Here is an 18,541-nt window from a genome sequence, read left to right on the forward strand (position 1 = left end):
CCTCGCAGTAGAAAACAAGTTAAAAAATCAGTCTCAGGATGTTGACGTATTTTGGGTTTCCAAGAATCTCGGGCTTGGTTTTTTTTCTTGCACATGTGCTATCTTTCTTTTGAAGGAGGCAGATCTCTAGTCCTTGTGGATTTTCAGCTGCAGTTCAGGGTAAAAGAGAAATGTTGAAAATGAATTTTTCCCCCCTGAAATGACAAATGAGAATTAAGGCAGAGGGGTGCTGGGAAGGAGAACCAGTGTGGTTCTGTCTGTTTTCTAGTATCTGACTTTTTAGCGGGAGACAACAGGAATTGAACCTGAGACTTTTCACATGCTGAGCAGAAGCTCTGCTGCTGAACGAGGAGCCTTTAGTGTTTAAATATTAACTCTGAGAGCTGCCTCGATTAAAATATGTTATCTCCCATATTTCTCCTTGCCTGGCAGCTTATAGAGCAGGGGTGGCCAAACTAACTTAACATAAGAGCCACACAGAATAATTGTTAGATGTCTGAGAACTAGGAGACATGAATATCAGGAAGGAAGGAAGAGAGAGAGAGAGAGAGAGAGAGAGAGAGAGAGAGAGAGATGGATGGATGGATGGATGGATGGATGGATGGATGGATGGATGGATGGATGGATGGATGATGGCTGGCTGGCTGGATGATGGATGATGGCTGGCTGGCTGGCTGGCTGGATGATGGCTGGCTGGCTGGCTGGCTGGCTGGCTGGATGGATGGATGATGGATGATGGATGGATGGATGGATGATGGATGGATGGATGGATGGATGGATGGATGGATGATGGATGGATGGATGGCTGGATGATGGATGATGGATGGATGGATGGATAGATGATAGATAGATAGATAGATAGATAGATAGATAGATAGATAGATAGATAGATAGATAGATAGATAGATAGATAGATAGATAGATAGATAGATGATAGGGAAGGGAGAGGTGGAAAGAAAAAAAGCTTTAACTGCATTCTCCATGCCATCAGCTGCTTGGCTTGGAGAAGTGATTTAAAGAGACAGTTGCCTTCTCCAAGCCAGCTGATGGTGCACTGGGGGTTTTAAGAGCCACACAATATGTGTGAAAGAGCCACAGTTTAGCCACCCCTGTTATAGAGAGTCACGTGGTCCTTTCCATGGTCTTTCCCAACCCCGCTGTCTGCAGTCCCATAAACGGAAGATGTCAACGACTGAACCCGGGACCTTCGGCCTGCGGAGAGAGGGCTTTCCCAGGGACTTCCCCTAAACACACCAATGATGCAGAGTCAGGTCTCTGATCTGTTTAGCTGAGCAGATGGTCTGAGGCAGAGATGGATCCTAGTCAGGGTTTGATCCTGTAAGCATGCAAAGCCAGCTCTCTACAACGAAGCCTCAGCCCCTCCCCCACACTTACAAAATGCAAACAGTGTGTAAACATTTAAAAGTGAATTTATCTGAAGAGAAAAATACTAGTGCCAACTTTTCATGTTATTTGGTGTGTCAAGAAATGATTGTGGAAAAAAAAAATTTGGAGGTTCCTTCCCTGGATTGAATGATGGCTTTTGATAAAGCTGAGGTTGCTTTAACTCCAAAACGCGATAAATAATTTGCTGGCAGACACATAGAGAAGAAGATTGATTCCGTCATCATTTATTGCACTGGAAGTTTAGCCTCTTCAGAGGGCTTTTCAGCGAAGGACTGCATCCTCAAGGAGATGCTTATGTGGAAATTTAATGGAGTGATAACACGGATTTGTAAGCCAATTACCCACTTGTGGATTTTGCACCAACAGAGACTTGTTTATTGCCTTTTGAGCTATTGTCCTTTTGTGAGTGTGCACTAGTATTTTTCTCTTCAGATAAATTAACTTTTAAATGTTTACACACTATTTGTATTTTGTATCATAGTTTCTACTGTGTACTGCTTGTTTTCTACTTACTCTCCCCCACACTTGGCATCTTGGATTGGCATTCTGGCCCTGAAGGCACCTGGGCCCACAAGCCTCCCTTTCCAAGCTTGCTTTTTACCCTGCTCCCCAGAGCCACACGTCTTTCTCTCCTTGACTAGCCCCCCCCACTCAGATTGTGTTTGACGAATGCCACAAAGCCAAAAACGCCAGCTCCACCAAGATGGGCAAAGCAGTATTGGACCTGCAGAACAAACTGCCTCTTGCAAGAGTGGTCTATGCCAGTGCCACAGGTGAGAGCTTGTTTTCACCCAGGGGGATGGTTGGGGGGGGCGGGGGGTTCAGCTCCAGGTTTTTATTTATTTATTATGATTTTTTTATTGATTTTAGCTGCAAAGAAAAGAAGCATGAGCATAGATACAGTATAGAGGGAGAAGGGTAGATACAAAATGGGAAAGACAGAAACAAAGAAAAATACAAATATATCAGTTACAGATGAAATACCCAATACTTTTTACCCGCAAGTATAAAATTCTCCCCATATATTTTACCATCTTTATCTTTCATTATATCTTTTTTACTAAACTATTACTTAAAATATAAGTCTAAACAATTCTTCTTCAACACATAAAAGTATAAAAAATCAGAGCAGTCTCAACCGAAAGCTGGCTGGCTAAACTGAACCATCTTGGAAGCACAGACTAGCTTGTTAATTTAGCAATATCAGCGTTAGAGTAAACAGATGAAATATCATGAAGCCACAAACAGACTTGTTAATTTAATAATATCATCCTAGAATAAACATATGGGGCCCATATCCTTATCCTTAACAGGCTAAGAATAAAATATGATAATTTATCTGTCTCAGTATGAACAATTTCTCCAAGCAAACATACTAAGAGCAGATCTGCCGGGTAAAAAATAATTGTGTTGTCTGCCCTCTTAACCATTGATCCAAATTAACTGTATATTTATCTAACATTTTAACAAAACCTTTCCATCCTTAGAATCTCCCTTGACCTTTTAAAATCACATATCAGTTCTTATTAACAATTCCGTATTTAATTACCCACAGAGGAAACCACAACTCAGAAACCCTTCTTGCCAGGAAAGTTTTTACATCTTGATTTTTACAACTTAACTCAACCCTATTAAAAATACAAACTCACTTATTAGTTTGACAGTATCATCATTACAGTGAGCATAAGGGACAAATATCTTTATCTGTTAAATGCAAACCAAATTGAAAAGTAATTATGTTATCTACCTTCTTAAGTAATATAGCCCAGAAATCGCACCTAGCCTTTTAAAATCATAGATGTTCTTACTGTGAGCTCCATATCCAACTACCCGCAAAGTCTGCCAACTTCCAAGTTAATTACGTTATCTTTCTTCTTAAAATTTAAAAATTTTTCATTCCTTTAGCTTTTATATCCATATTACTCCAGAAAAAACAACTTAATATAACCTAGACATCAAACTTTGCCTTTTAAAATCGCATGTCAGTTCTTATTGAGAATTCCATATCCAACTATCCACAAAGAGAGAGAGTTCAAAAATCCTTCTTCCTGAAAAATTTTCACATCTTGATTTGTTGGCTGAGATGCACCTTCTCTCTTCTCAATGCAGCCATCCCTCTTGGTAACGGAGGAAAAAATTCTACGCCATTTGTTCCTCTCAGCAGAACATCACTCAATCTCAATTTCCGGTCTTGTTTTTTAACTGCGCTTAAGGTTCCATTTTGGTTTTCTTTTGTTCATTTTGCAGCGGATCACTTCCCCCTTCTAATTCCACAGACGTCACCAGAATCTCTTTAGCGCTCTGCTCATGTAGATTTGAGATTTCGCTAGCTTTCAACATAAAAGCTCCCATTTGCTTTCTAATCAACTCCGTTGATGAACCAAGATTCTGTTTCAGAGAAGTAATACTCCATAGTATATCTTTCTTGTAAAACATTTTGCTTGGCAGTGCCATTTTTCTCTGTCAGCAAACTCAGTCTCTTAATCCAAGTTGAAAAGTAGTTTAAAGATCCAGTTAGTCCATCATTCCAAATCTCCTCCAGCTGTGATTTTAAATGTTATAATTTCAGTTGCAATCGACAACAGGGACAAATCTCTCTAAAATATATCTCATTTATGTTCTGACCATATTGCAGCCAAATAATAGTCTCTTTAACATATATCCAATTATAATCTGGGTCAATTTAAGTATTTGTATTCAGTCCAATTCAAATTGTTACCAATACTTAAAGTTGCTCTTTAACTTTTTGAGGCCTCATTCACAGGAAAAGTAGGCGTGTTGTCGACCTCTTTCCCTTCCTTTGAGCAGGCCGCTTGTTGTTATGTAAAACGACCCATTAGCCAGTGGTATTGGAAGCACACTTACTTGCCAAGTAGAATTTCCATGCTTGGGGTAGAGAAGTGATACATCAAAAGCTTATTGAAAGGAGCGAAAGAAAGCAGTCCGGTGATCACCTTCTTCTGCTGCGTCAGCTATCATGGCGGCGGAGCCTCGGGACATGCAGGAAGGACAGGAGCAGCTGCCGCTGTGCTCCTAACTTCCCGCAGAAGTCCCATGCCAAAGGAAAACCCCTCCAGCTGCCTGATTCAAAGGTGCCGCAGGAGGACGATCTGCAGACACCCCTGTGCTCAAGGCGACGTAACCCGGAAGAACCCAGCTCCAGGTTTTTAGAGGGTGGTGGGGTTGCAGAGCTGGCTGTTCTGTGCTGGCTGCAGAAGTAGCCCACAGTTGAAATCCAAAATTCTGCCTCTCGAGTACTGCTTATGCAGCTGTTACCTTAAGCAGAAGTGAATCCAAAATAGTGGTTGGCGGGCAGAGCCAAGAGTGGGGCTTTGTAAACTCCCAGGGCAGGCAGGGGAACCCAAAGCACACAGCTTCCATGAAAACCAGCCTCAATTAAAGCAAAACATACCAGGAAAAGAAAACATATCAAAAATTCAATATATAATGCAAGTACAAAATTAATAATGAACCCAATAGGTTTCTCATTCAAAATACAAGGAGCATTTTCACAGTCACCAGGAAACCTGTTCCATTTCTTCCATGCAACTCAATGCCAACTCTTGTCAGGAAAATCCAAGTGAAGTAGAGGAATACAATTGATGTCAGTTCAGTCTAATATTTCTTAAGGGATGCAGCCAGCAATCCAGAATAGCGACAAGGTCATGCTGGTGCCCTTGTTTCACATTAGCTTCTTCAAGAACATAGAAGAGAAAAAACTCTCCAAGAATGGAGCGCCCAGGCCTCAAGTAATTTTTAAATGACCATCCTGTGTCTTTCTTAGCAGGCACGGGGTTCTCCAAGGGCAGAGCAGAGCAGGGTTTGGGCAGAAGGGAATTTCAGGCAGGGCGTGAGCTTTTTGCTCAAGCTTAGGGCAGGATCCTCACCTGTTCATGCCAGGGAGATCAGCTAAAAAAAGAAAAAAAATAGCAGCCATGAAAACTGACAGCCCTTGTTGTTGCCTTCCTGACAGCTAGCTGGGAAGTTCCAGAATGCCTGCCAGGGAGCAGCCAGTTCTTCCCCCGGTCAGTTGTCAGCCCTGCCTGCCTGCCCAGATCAGAGGGGCCACACAGGCAGAGTATGGGCGGAAGTGCGACCTCTTCATTCTTCCCCTTGGAAGGCGGGCCCCCATAATGCTTTGCTCTCTCCTGGGGCCTGTGTCAATCAAAGGAGAACACAGAAATATCTGAAAACACCTCACTGGAATCTGTGTTCTCATGTAAACTAGAATCACTCTACTGTATTAATATGATATCATATAATTGTAAGCTTTATGCCAGAGAGAGACATCAGTTAATATTTGCATTACTCTCTAAACCTTTGGGATAATTATTTGAAATTTGCAGGTGTTGTGCTACTGAAATATTTATTGGAAGATATTCAGAAGTCTGTAACTCAAGCCATAGCAAAATACTGTTTTTTAGTCATAAATAAGCAGGAGTTTTTAACAAAGTAGATGGATTAGTGCTATTTTTAAGGTTTAGCATTGTTAGAATTTGAATATGAGAATGCTTTTATATAGAAATTGTGGTCGGTGACTATGAGATTTTGTACATTGTTATTGCTGGTCAATTGACCGTAATAAAATTGAAAATTGGACATCATATAATTCTCAACATACATCAGAGTGAATTCATACAGTCCACTGGCAAATCGTAATCATCACACTAAATGCAGTCACCCAGTGATGCAGTCCCCAGACAATACATAGACTTGGATTCCTTTTGAAGGAAAGAACGCCTGAATGTTAACAATCCAAGAAAGTTTAAAGAGCGGCTCTTTGAAAAAGAGAATCTGCTGAACCATGTAAACTTTCAAAAAGAAGGAAATGTTGTGCTTCCGAAGGGGATGAGTGCCATATGCAGTATAGTTTCAGAAGGGAATAAATGTAGTTCTTCCAAAAGGATTAGGTACAATATGTGGTACTACGCGACTTCTGGCTTAGGCACATGTTTCGGGAGTGCAGCCCTTCTCTCCCGGTGCCTAGCAAACACAGAACGGGTTGCTTCAATATGCACATGCAAAGAAGTTGCTCTTGCAGCTGCAGGCTCAGCTTTTTCCTCAGGTGGCCTCAACATATTAAAAAAGGCGCAATAATAGACATTAAAACAAAGTGACGAATAATCCAAGCTCGAATAATCCAGTAATCCATGCCACTTGTGTTGTGTTGTACTCTTGACTTTCTACTGTGTGCTTATTTTTCGCAGGGAGTGATTAAAACATGGGATTCACCGCCGAAGGATGTAGTGCTGGCCGCAGGAATAAGCAGCTTGAAAGGGGGATTAGATAGATTTGTGGAGGATGAATCTATCAGTGACTACTAAGCACGGTGACTGAGGGAAACCTCCACATTCAGAGGCACTAAGCCTCTGAATTCCAGAGCCAGAAGACAACATCAGGGGAATGCCTTAACCTCTCTGCCCTGCTGTTGGTCCTCCAAAGGAACTGGCTGGCCACTGTGAGACAGGATGCTGGACTAGATGGACCACTGGTCTGATCCAGCAGGGCTCTTTTTCTTCTTTTTTCCAGACTCATCCAGTGATCTTTTTTATTAAACTTTTAAGCGATATACTGCAATTGCAGTTATGTTCTTATGAAGGCCTCAGCCTCTGTGCCTTGTTGGCTGTCCAGAAGAACTGGTTGCACACTGTGTAATAGAGGAGGCTGGACTAGATGGACCCTCACTGGTCTGATCCAGCTGGGTTCTTCTGATGTTCCTAAAGATGAAATGGAAGCCTTTGGCACTGCCCTGGCCAGAGGGACTTGGGTTGACCCGGTCTCCAATGACAGTGAGCCCATCTCAGACCTCAGGCAAAACCATGGTGTATTTCTGAGATCTGGAGAGTTTGCAAATCCTGTCTGGCCTTGATGAATGCTGGCTGCATCAGCTTTGTTCCATCTGCTTGCTCTCCCAGCCTCTGTGGTGGCCAGGGGAAAAGCTAGGCTGTCCCTGGCCAGTCATCACATGCAAGGCATTCACCCACCTGGCAGAAGAGAGGAGTGGGTTTTGGAATCCCTGATCCGCGGGGTCTTCTCCCATTGCTACATCTTCTGTGTCTTTTCTCTCTGTTTCTGACAGGTGCCTCTGAGCCAAAGAACATGATCTACATGAGCCGGTTGGGGATCTGGGGGGAGGGAACTCCTTTTCGATCCTTCGATGAATTCCTCCATGCCATCGAAAAGCGGTATGTAGGAATGGGGGTAGCAGTTCTGTGCCCCTTCCCTGTCTTTGATGATGATCTGACGGTGCCTTTTGAGAATCCCAAACCACACAGGTCAGGTGCAATGTTCCCTCTAAGCTGCAGGGTCTTGTGAGCGACAATTCTACTTTGTGAGCTACTGGCATTAAAGTGGTGAGCTCCTGCATGCATTAGAAGAAGAAGACGACATTAGATTTATATCCCGCCGTCCACTCCGAAGAGTCTCAGAGTGGCTCACAATCTCCTTTCCCTTCCTTCCCCACAACAGACACCCTGTGAGGTGGGTGGGGCTGGAGAGGGCTCTCACAGCAGCTGCCCTTTCAAGGACAACCTCTGCCAGAGCTATGGCTGACCCAAGGCCATTCCAGCAGCTGCAAGTGGAGGCATGGGGAATCAAACCCGGTTCTCCCAGATAAGAGTCCGCGCACTTCACCACTACACCAGACTGGCTCTAGTGTGCCCTGGAGTCATCCTTCCTGAGCTAAGACAAAAATGTGTGAGCCAGAGGCTAAAAATCTGTGAGCCAGCTCACACTAACTCAGCTTAGAGGGAACACTGGTCAGAAGGGATTCCTTTCGCTTTGTCCTTCAGTCCCCCGTGCTCTACCCCCTCATCCAGCCCAGCAGAACATTCGTCCAGCCAGGAAACAGCCTCTGGGTCAGTCCTTGGTTCCACCTCATCTCTGATTTGTTGCCACCCCGCAGAAGCCTTTTGCCCTCAGGCCTCGTGAAATCCTATGGGGGGATTTTGTGATCATTTCAGGGTTGCCAAGCCTGGCTTAGGAAATCGCTGTCAATTTAGGGTTGGAACCCAGGACCAGAGTTGTCAGTGGGAGATGAGGGTGAATAAGCAAATGAGTCCTGTGAAGAAATGGTGATTTCAGGGGGTGATGTGGCCTGATATGCAAATTTATTTATTTATTATTTTGATTTATATCCCACCCCCAACGAAGCAGGCTCAGGGTGATGTCAGGGGGTGTGGCCTGATATGCAAATGAGTCCCTGCTGGGCTTTTCCTACAAAAAAGCCCTGTGTGAAACAATGGTGATGTCGGGGTGTGTGGCCTAATATGCAGATGAGTTTCTGTTGGACTTTTTCTTTAAAAAAAAAGAAGCTCTGGACAGGATAAAACTATACTACAGAGATGGATCAAGAGTGTCACAATTCCCGGGTTGCATGTCTCAGCTGCTTGGAGAGAGAGTCGCAGCCTCGGTTTATGGAAGAGGTGCTCAGATTTTATCCTGTCTCCCTCTCTGGGGCGCATGGGGACACTCTTGAGGCCTTCCTGACCTTTACTGGCCATCTGGAAGAGTCACTAAGGAGGTGGAAGTTGGGAAGGGGCATATCAAGAACAATCCGGTGGCCAGCTGTGGACAATTTGGCATCTGGTAGTTAATGCAGGAGGACCTGGGAGTGGCCCCAATCCAACGAAACGCCATACTGGCATAGTGGTTAAGTGTATGGACTCTTATCTGGGAGAACCAGGTTTGATTCCCCACTCCTCCACTTGCAGCTGCTGGAATGGCCTTGGGTCAGCCATAGCTCTCTTAGGAGTTGTCCTTGAAAGTGCAACTCCTGGGAGAGCTCTCTCAGCCCCACCTTCTGCACAGGGTGTCTGTGTGGGGGGAGAAGATGTAAGAGATTGTAGGCTGCTCTGAGTCTCTGATTCAGAGAGAAAGGCAGGGTATAAATCTGCAGTCTTTTTCTTCCTCAGTTAGACATTGAGCCTTTTTGGCTGCTGCTGTCCTTCTGTTTCATTTTACAAAGCACCTCTCTAATTCTTTTTTACCTGCGCTTTGAGCTGTACCAAGTTAACCTTTTTCGAAATTAATCTGTTCACTACAAGATAGATCCAGATGGGCAGCCGTGTTGGGCTGAAGCAGCAGAACGAAGTTTGAGTCCAGGGGCACCTTTAAGACCGCCAAAGTTTTATTCTGGGTAGAAGCTTTCGTGGGCATGCCTGCTACTTCAGACAGTATCTGAAGAAACGTCCTTGCACACAAAAGCTCCTATCTTGAATAAAATTTTCTTGGCCTTAAAAGGTGCCAATGGAGTCAGACTCTGTTCTGTTCACAATAAATTAAAGGTACCTACATGCATATGACCAGGGCTTTCTTTTGTAGTAGGAGCTCCTTTGCATCTTAGTCCACGCCTCCTGATGTAGCCAGTCCTCCTGGAGTTTACAGTAAACCCTGTACTGAGAGCCCTGTAAGCTCCAGGAGGATTGGCTACATCAGGGGTGTGTGGCCTAATATGCAAAGGAGGTCCTGCTACAAAAAAAGCCCTGCATATGACATGCAAGAAAGTGCTTCTAATTTTGTAAGTAAAATTTCTTTCTCTAGTTACCATTGGAGTCAGATTACCGTGTCTTTGTAATTTGTTTGAATGACATTCCCCCCCCCCCCTAACCAGGAAACCTGGAGGATCAGGGATACTGCATAAAACTTCTTCTGAGAGAATGTATTTTTAAAAACATTTAACCCAGTAGTTAATTCCGTTTAACGCACAATAATGCACATGAGCAGGGAGTGACTGTGGCGACACTGGCCTTCATGTAGGACAGCCAGAAAAGGCCAGCAGCACAGTCCAGATCAGACTGGAAGGGGGCCGTCCAGTCCATAGACTTCTTCTGGGTTTCAGAAGACGACGGCATTGGATTTATATTCCGCCCTCCACTCAGAGTCTCAGAGCGGTTTACAATCTCCTTTCCCTTCCTCCCCCACAACAGACACCCTGTGAGGTGGGTGGGGCTGAGAGAGCTCTCACAGCAGCTGACCTTTCAAGGACAACTCCTACAAGAGCTATGACTGACCCAGGGCTATTCCAGCAGCTGCAAGTGGAGGAGTGGGGAATCAAACCCGATTCTCCCAGATAAGAGTCTGCACACTTAACCAACACACCAAACTGGCTCTCAATAGAAGAGCGGGGATTGTCTTTGACTGCCCAGATTCTCATGGTTCAGCCAGGAGGCACTCAATCATCTGTTCCACTCAGTCATCTGTTCTCACCTGCATTTGGGATCTCACTCTGCAGGGGTGTTGGTGCCATGGAAATCGTCGCCATGGACATGAAAGTCAGTGGGATGTACATTGCTCGGCAGCTCAGCTTCTCTGGGGTCACCTTCCGGATAGAAGAGATCCCGCTGGACCCCGAGTACAAGCTCGTGTACAACAGAGCAGCCCAGTTGGTAAGCTCTTGCGTCTCTGTCTCCGAGGATGGGTGGTGGCCAGAGCTGCCAAATTAGACTTGGGAGATTCTTGGATGTTTGCAAATGATGCTTGGAAAGGCTGGAGTTTGCAGAGATGGACCTCAGCAGGGTACAGTGCCATAGACTTCTGAAGAAGAAGAAGACTACGACTGCAGATTTATGCCCCACCCTTGAATCAGAGACTCCGAGCAGCCGCAATCTCCTGTATCTTCTCCTCCCACAACAGACACCCTTCGAGGTGGGTGGGGCTGAGAGTTTATGAGCCTCTAAGCCAGGCAGGTGAGCGGCTGCTCATAAACACAGGAAGCCCTGCTCAGCAGCAGTCTGGAGCCACGCCCATTCAAAGATGACAGCAGTTCTCTTCTGCTCAGGGTGTGAACTGCTGTGCTCAGTAGGGGAAAAAATGTCAGGGAACATTGATCGTGGGTAGTCCCTCCCTCTCCCAGAGAATGCCCTGGTTGCCCATTGGCTAAGACTGCCCCCAAGCAGACTAAAATTAATTCAGTTCTGGAAATAATTTGCAGAGATACGGACAACTTGCTAGCGTCCCTTTCCACCTTTCCTCTTTGCAGTGGGCAGAAGCCCTGGCGGTTTTCCAGCAGGCGGCAGATTTGATTGGCTTGGAGTCCCGGAAGTCTTTGTGGGGACAGTTCTGGTCGGCTCACCAGCGCTTCTTTAAGTACCTGTGCATAGCTGCGAAGGTCCGGCGTCTCGTCGAGCTGGCCAAAGAGGAGCTCAGCAAGGACAAGGTGAGAGAATCCCTTGGGGGCTGGACCCCGAGACCCCCTGTTGGTTGTGGAAAAGGCGTTCAGAACCCGAATCATGTGTGTTTCGTTTGGACTCTGGGCAATCTATCTCATTTATTTTTCCCCCCTTTGTGCAAAAAGAGTCTCAGTGCTTTTTAAGTGTACGCATTGTTTTGGCAATATAATAGTGGTGCAAAAATCCAGATCCCTGACAATTTCAGCTTTGTAAAAAAATAAAGCTTCTAGTCTAGTGTTTGGAAGGAGCCTCATGGCGCAGAGTGGTAAGCTGCAGTACTGCAGTCCGAGCTCTCTGCTCACAACCTGAGTTCAATCCCAGCAGAAGCTGGTTTTAGGTAGCCAGCTCAAGGTTGACTCAGCCTTCCATCCTTCTGAGGTCAGTAAAAGGAGTCTCCAGCTTGCTGGGGGGAAAGTGTAGATGACTGGGAAACCACCTCATAAAAAGTCTGCCAGGAAAGTGTCATGATGCGACATCACACCAGTGTTGGAAATGACTGGTGCTTGCACAGGGGACCTATACCTTTACCTTTAGTCTAGTGTGACTTCATTAAATGCATGGAGTTTTGGTGTCCTGTTGTAGTCTGTGTCTTCAGCTAGGAAACATGAAGTTTTGTGTGAAATGCATCATACTGTTTGGCTTCCCTGGGGGGGACAGAAATTGGTTGCCTGGCTGAGATCTTAAAAACTTTACTGTACTTCCCATGCTACACCCTGCTCCTTGCACTGTTCAGTTTTTGAATAGCTGTGCATTTGCTACCTTGGAGGTCACCTCCAGACTTCGGCTCTGACATTTCCTGCTCTTGGGGCTCCTGACTGCTTGCTCCAGGAGGACAGCAACAGAAAGGGGCTGTGTCTCAAGAGAGGAGCTTCTGCTTGGCATGCAGAAGGTCCCAGGTTCAATCCCTGGCATCTTCAGTTAAAAGGTCCAAGTGGGAGCTGATGTGAAAAGACCTCAGCCTGAGTCCCTGGAGAGCTGCTGCTGATCTGAGCAGACGGTTGCAACCTTGACGGACCAAGAGTTTGTGGCACCTTTTTGTCCCCTCTTGTGCAGCCTCAGTTGCACTGCCCCAAGCACAGGTGCTGCGCAGCCATGCCACGCCTTCCTCCCCAGAGCTGTTCTCTAGAAAGGGTGGGAGGAGGAATCAGGCAGAAAAAGAATGATCCATGTTGTCTTCTCTTATGGGCATTGGACTTGTGCAGGGGTGGCCAAACTGTGGCTCAGTAGCCACATGAGACTATTTCACATGTATTGTGTATCCTTCCTTCCCCTCTTTTCCTGGTGTTCATGTCCCGTCCTCAAGTATCTGATGTTTATTCTGTGTGGCTCTTAATGTTAAGCAAGTTTGGCCACCGCTGGACTTGTACATTCAGGTTTGAAACAGTCAGTGTACCAACTATTCCCTTGATCCTCTGCAGTGCCGCCTGTGGGCTGTTCTTTGTGTGCAAAAGGGCACCAAATTTTAATCTAGGCGGGTGCTGGCTCTTGGAAGATTTAGCAAATGCTGAGCTCGAAGCTTCCCGCAAGAGGTAACGAAACAGAAATCTGAGCCCACTGCTCTGAGCGCCCCGTCACGCTGTCTCCGACCCCGTCCCCATTTTCTCTCGCAGTGCATCGTGATCGGGCTGCAGTCGACGGGGGAGGCTCGCACCCGGGAGGTCCTGGACGAGAACGAGGGGCAGCTCAATTGCTTCGTTTCTGCTGCTGAGTGAGTTTCGTCGGCTATGCAGGCTGGGGGTCCCCTGTTATCTCGCTTCTTCCAGTGCCGCATACCGGGGTGTCCTGTGTCACAGTGGCCTTCTGGAAAGCAGGTATCCCATGCAGGGCTCTGTTTCTAGCAGGAGCTCCTCTGCATTTTAGGCCATGCCCCCCTGATGTAGCCAATCCTCCAAGAGCTTAAAGTAGGACCAAGAGCCCTGTAAGATCCTAGATGATTGGCTACATCAGGGAGTGTGGCCTAATATGCAGAGGAGCTCCTGCTAGAAAAAGAGCCCTGATCCCGAGTCTTTTTGGCCATGCCGCAGCTCCTTCCCTGAGGGGGGGCTTCAGAGGCCCTGCTGCTGGCTTTATGTGCCCCGTGGATGTGGCCAAACGCCTAAATGGAAAGGCCTCAAGGTTCTCACCTTTAACCCCCACCCTCTTCCTCTTTCCTCAGCACCTCTCTAAACTCATGGGTGGGGTGGGGAGGTTCCATGACCCCATCTGTCCATTTTGGGTTTTTTTTTTAATTTTTGGCTTTTATTTTCATCCGGGCTTCTGTGCTCACTGCCTCTGTCATCACCCGGTGTGCATCCAGAGGGGGTGGGGAGGCTCAACCCTTGTCACATGGAAGCCCCCCCCCCGTACCCTATTGTTTCCAAGGCCCCCGCCCCTTTGACATTCTTCCCTCTCTTCCTGTTTTTAAAACAGCCTCTGTGCTAGTCCGGCATGCTTGTCCGTTCCATCCCCAACAAAATGAGGGACGGCCGTTTCCAATCTAGCATTTTTGAAAAAAAATTGAGTCAGCTTCTGCTGCCCCTTCCAGCTGCAGAGCATGCAGCCCCCTTCTTATTTTTGACCCATGCTGTGTTTTTCCTGGCCAAATCTATCCCCTGCCCCCCCCACTTCATTTGCAACAGGCACACAAACAATCCCCCTCTCCCTTAGTGTTCCAGTTGGGATGTCTGTGAACGTTCCGTGATGCCACAGCCGCTCAGTAGGAAGACTGGCTGTTCCCCTGGTGAATTATTACTTATGATCAGGGGTGGAATTCTAGCAGGAGCGCCTTTGTATTTTAGGCCACACCCTCCTGGTGCAGTCAATCCTTAAAGAGCTTACAAGGCTCTTTTTTGTAAGCTCTTGGAGTATTGGCTACATCAGGGGTGTGTGGCCTAATATGCAAAGAAGTTCCTGCTAGAATTCCACCTCTGCTTATGATGATTTTGTTTTTCGTGAAAACCCCACCGTGTCTGTTACTCGCCTTTTTAAAAAAGAACATGCGGTTGGCAGCAGTTAGAAATAAATGTTGCATCTTGACTTTCAGAGGCGTCTTTCTCTCACTAATTCAGAAGCACTTTCCTTCAACCAAACGAAAAAGAGGAACTGGCATTAAAAGAAAACGTAAGACCCCTTCTCCTGCCCCCCCCCTTCGCCCTCTGGCAGCCCCATCTCAGCTTTGTGGCTTCTCTCTCTCCCCCCCCCCCCCCCCAAAAAAACCTGGCTTCCCTTCCTCTCCTGCACTTTCACCACACCCCCGGCTTTGTGATTTTTTGGTTGCTGCTGTTGTTGTTACACTTCTTTTTCTGTTGCTCTTTTCTTTCCCTGGCCTCTCTCCCCTAGGCATGCTTGTTACTTAACTGGCTTTGCGCTCATCAATTTCGTACAGCACCTCTTCCCCTTACTTCCCTTTTTCCCTCCTCCTTCTCCTACCAGATGGATTTCACGATTCATTAAAAAAGATAAATGACATCCCCCCCCCTCTGAATCAAAAGCAAGCTTTGGCCTTCTGTTGATCTGTGAAGAAGGGACCCGCTCTGTAAACCTGAAACCCTCTCTCCCTCGATGCATTTGCAGATTTTCTGTCTGTAAAACCCTTTACTCCAGGTTGAGACATGGGCTGCGGAAGCTCCTACGCGTTTCGGGGGGGGGGGGCGCATTTTGGGGTGACTTGCCCACAGTTCTGGCCCAGAATGTTGGATCTCATCAGTAACGCTCTTCCGGCTGCAAGAGTATGCCACAGAATGGCTCAAATGCTCCCTAAAAGTGGACCTTCCTTTGGCAATTCAATAGCAAGCTCTGACCGATTTTATTGAGGAAACCCTGAGGAGCGCCAGGCTCTCATGTAAAGGGCTTGGGAAATGTGCTTTTAGTTAGCCCCTGTGAATCCAGAGAGGTGAGAAACTTGGAGGTGGGGTGGGGTTCCTTTTTATGAAAGAAAAACCGAGAATCTCACAATGCCAAATTCTTCTTGCTACCGGATTGCAGGCTTGTCTCTCTGACTGTGGCCCCTGGGACAGAGCTCTGGAAGCCAGCATCAGAACTCTACTGGGCTGACCCGTGTGCCCTTTCCCCCCTTTCTGCCTCTTGCTCAGTTGTCCTCCCTAGCTGAAACGCCCCCCCACCCCGACTGAGGAGGCCAGCCTCTGTCTGGTAGAGTGTGGGCAAGGGAGTCTCTGGACGGAATGCCGTTTTGTGTGAAGGGGAAAGATAGCCAGTGGAAGGAGAGAAAGAGCCTGTAACAAGACAGTGCACTCCTGCTTCCAGAAAGAAGGCGAGCTTGCTTTGCCAGGCTCTCTCAATCACACAGCAGAACTACTGAGCCAAGCCTCTCTTCTTTCTTTTGAGAAACCAAGCACTTCACTGGAAGAAAGTCACTTTTACACCCTATTCGTATATATGTTCTCTATTTATCACAGTTCACAAATGTGCACTAATAACATTCATGCCAAGTCTACCCAAAGGATGCAGCCTTATACAGGCTGAGGCTCCTCCCTCTCCTGGTCCACTGGGAAAGGAAGGCAAGAGCCAGAGCTTCCTTTGCCCAGTTCCCTGGAGAAATACAAAGAAAGCACCTGTAAGACCAACAAGTGCTAATTTTTTAATCTTGTTTTAATTTTTTTTTTTTTTAAACCCCAAAACTTTAATTGTGTTTGTCTGTGTCCTTTATAAAGTTTACAGCTCTGCTACCTAAACTTAAATAGGTACACACATGGCCCAGCCCGACAAGGTCTCATTTATGTCAGATCTGGCCCTCATAGCAAATGAGTTCGACACACCCCTGTGTTAAAGCGTTTAATCCCCGGTATCTCCAGAATCTACCAAATCAACGACAGTTTGCAACGCTTAACTTTGGAGAGTGCAGATGAATTGATTGTGAGTTCTGTTCTTTGAATTAATACCAGCAAATAGGACAGAAAACCTCCAGAGAGTTTTTATCTTTTATTTGGAAAAAAGAGGTACTTTTCTTTATTAGACAAGACATTAGAAGCAATTTGCCATGTGAAAATTAACCCTGTAGCATCTGTCAAAGCAAGTGCCAAAATTATCCCTCTTACCACTTCTCAACCATATTGGAGTAAATAAATGTTTTAAAGCAAACTAGATTTCAGGTTGTTGTCTATAAGACTCTTTTCTTTGGCATGGTGATTTTTTCTGGATCGAGACCAATGTTCCCTCTAAGCTGTGGAGTTGTATCAGCAAAAATTCCAATTGTGAGCTATCGGTGTTAAAAGTTGTGAGCTAGCAATTCGGCTACTACATAAATCAGTTTGCTCCAGGGCCATTTTTTCTGAGTTAAGACAAAAATGTGTAAGCTGGAGGCTAAAAACCTGTGAGCTAGCTCACACTAACTCAGCTTAGAGGAAACACTGGTAGGGAGTAGGGACTATTCCGGACAGGGCAGGGTTCCGTCCTGCGACCTCCCGCCTGCAGGCTTACCGCTTTAGAAGAAAGAGGCCTGCGTTTCTCTGAAGGCCTCCTCTTGTGGTTGTCCCGGAAGGCTTCGGGCTCTCATTCCTCCCTCTCTCCCTCCCTCCAGGGAAGCAGAGGGGCCGCTGCCCCAAGCCCCCCAAGGCCCTCTGCGACCCCACAAGCGCCATCATCAAAATCAGCTCCGACAGCAGCTCCGACTCCGAGGCCGGGCTGGAGAGCGACTTCAACTCCTCCCCCGAGTCCCTGTTTGAAAACGACGACGTGATCATTGTTGAGCACACCCCCAACGGCTTTGCGTACGAGGATCCAGGTGAGGGCTGCTGGAGTCTCCCCCAGGAGAAACCGTCATACAACAGCCTTTGGGGGGGGCAGAGGGAGGTGCTTGCCCCACGCACCACTGGAGGGGGGGCACCACATGGGGTATGGAGTCCATTATATGCTATGGGCCCATAAGGTAGAATGGGCCCATAAGGGGGTGCCATTTTTTAATTTCCCCCCCTCTCAAAAAACATGTCGATCTGGTCCTGCGCCCTCCCCCCAGCTGTCCCTTGGGGAGGACTGGCACGATTAAAATGTGGAATTGGCTGCCAAAGGATGTCGGGATGGCCACAGGAATATCCAGCTGTAAGAGAAAATTAGATAGAATCATGGAGGAGAGGTCTGTCAGTGGCTACTAGCCATGGTGACTAAAGGGAACCTCCACATTTAGAGGCGCTAAGCCCCTGAATCCCAGAACTAGGAGGCCTCTCTGTCCTGTTGTTGGTTCTCCAGAGGAACTGGCTGGCCACTGTGTGAGACAGGAGGCTGGACTAGATGGACCCTCCCTGGTCTGGCCCAGCAGGGCTCTTCTGATGTTCTTAGGAAGGCCTTGACTTCTATGCCCTGTTGTTGGCCCTCCAGAAGAACTGATTGGCCCCTGCGTGAGACAGGATGCTGGACTGGATGGGCCACTGGTCTGATCCAGCAGGGCTCTTCTCATGCTCTTATGAAGGCCTTGGCCTCTCTGCCCTGTTGTTGGCCCTCCAGAGGAACTGGCTGGCCCCTGTATGAAACAGGATGGTGGCCTTGATAGACTGTTTCCCAAACTGTAGCTCAGTTGGCTTGGCCCTCTCTACTTCTGTTCCCACCCCTGGGGGTGGGATGGGAACCAAGGGAGGAAAAGCCCCGTTTTGCCAAGATCCCTTGCAGGATCAAATGCTCAGTGGGAGAACACTTTAACCTTCCAAAGCATTCAATGGGTGACCTCAAAGTAGCTGTTTTACTGCAAAGGAACTTCAAGAACAGAATGGAGAGAGAAATTGCTGAATTACAAATTATTATGAAACTTGGTACAAACACCTCTCCAGGACTGAACAGGGACATTGGTTTTTTATCTCATTACAGATGCTAAACCCACCCTCAATGAGTATAGCTATACATCCACAGTATTCCAGTGTATTTTTCTTTTATAATAGTGTATCCGAATAATGTTTTATATTGACATACTCAAATAAGGGATATTGGCTATTTATCTCATTACATATACTCAACCCATTTTCATTTTACGTATTGTTTTC

General features: G+C 46.6%; 1 protein-coding gene across 3 annotated transcripts in view; it reads left to right on the forward strand.

Annotated features, from left to right (window-relative positions):
* SBNO2 (strawberry notch homolog 2) overlaps positions 1-18,541 on the forward strand; it is a 92,168-nt gene that overhangs the window by 49,760 nt on the left and 23,867 nt on the right. For all 3 annotated transcript variants that reach the window (XM_060232862.1, XM_060232864.1, XM_060232863.1), the window contains 7 exons: positions 2,063-2,180; positions 7,487-7,592; positions 10,640-10,793; positions 11,387-11,563; positions 13,187-13,284; positions 14,599-14,675; positions 17,092-17,295. In XM_060232862.1, coding sequence (XP_060088845.1) covers positions 2,063-2,180; positions 7,487-7,592; positions 10,640-10,793; positions 11,387-11,563; positions 13,187-13,284; positions 14,599-14,675; positions 17,092-17,295 — 934 coding nt within the window. The remainder of the gene's footprint in view (positions 1-2,062; positions 2,181-7,486; positions 7,593-10,639; positions 10,794-11,386; positions 11,564-13,186; positions 13,285-14,598; positions 14,676-17,091; positions 17,296-18,541) is intronic.

Source organism: Heteronotia binoei, chromosome 2 (assembly GCF_032191835.1).
Source record: "Heteronotia binoei isolate CCM8104 ecotype False Entrance Well chromosome 2, APGP_CSIRO_Hbin_v1, whole genome shotgun sequence".
Taxonomy (NCBI): Eukaryota; Metazoa; Chordata; class Lepidosauria; order Squamata; family Gekkonidae; genus Heteronotia; species Heteronotia binoei.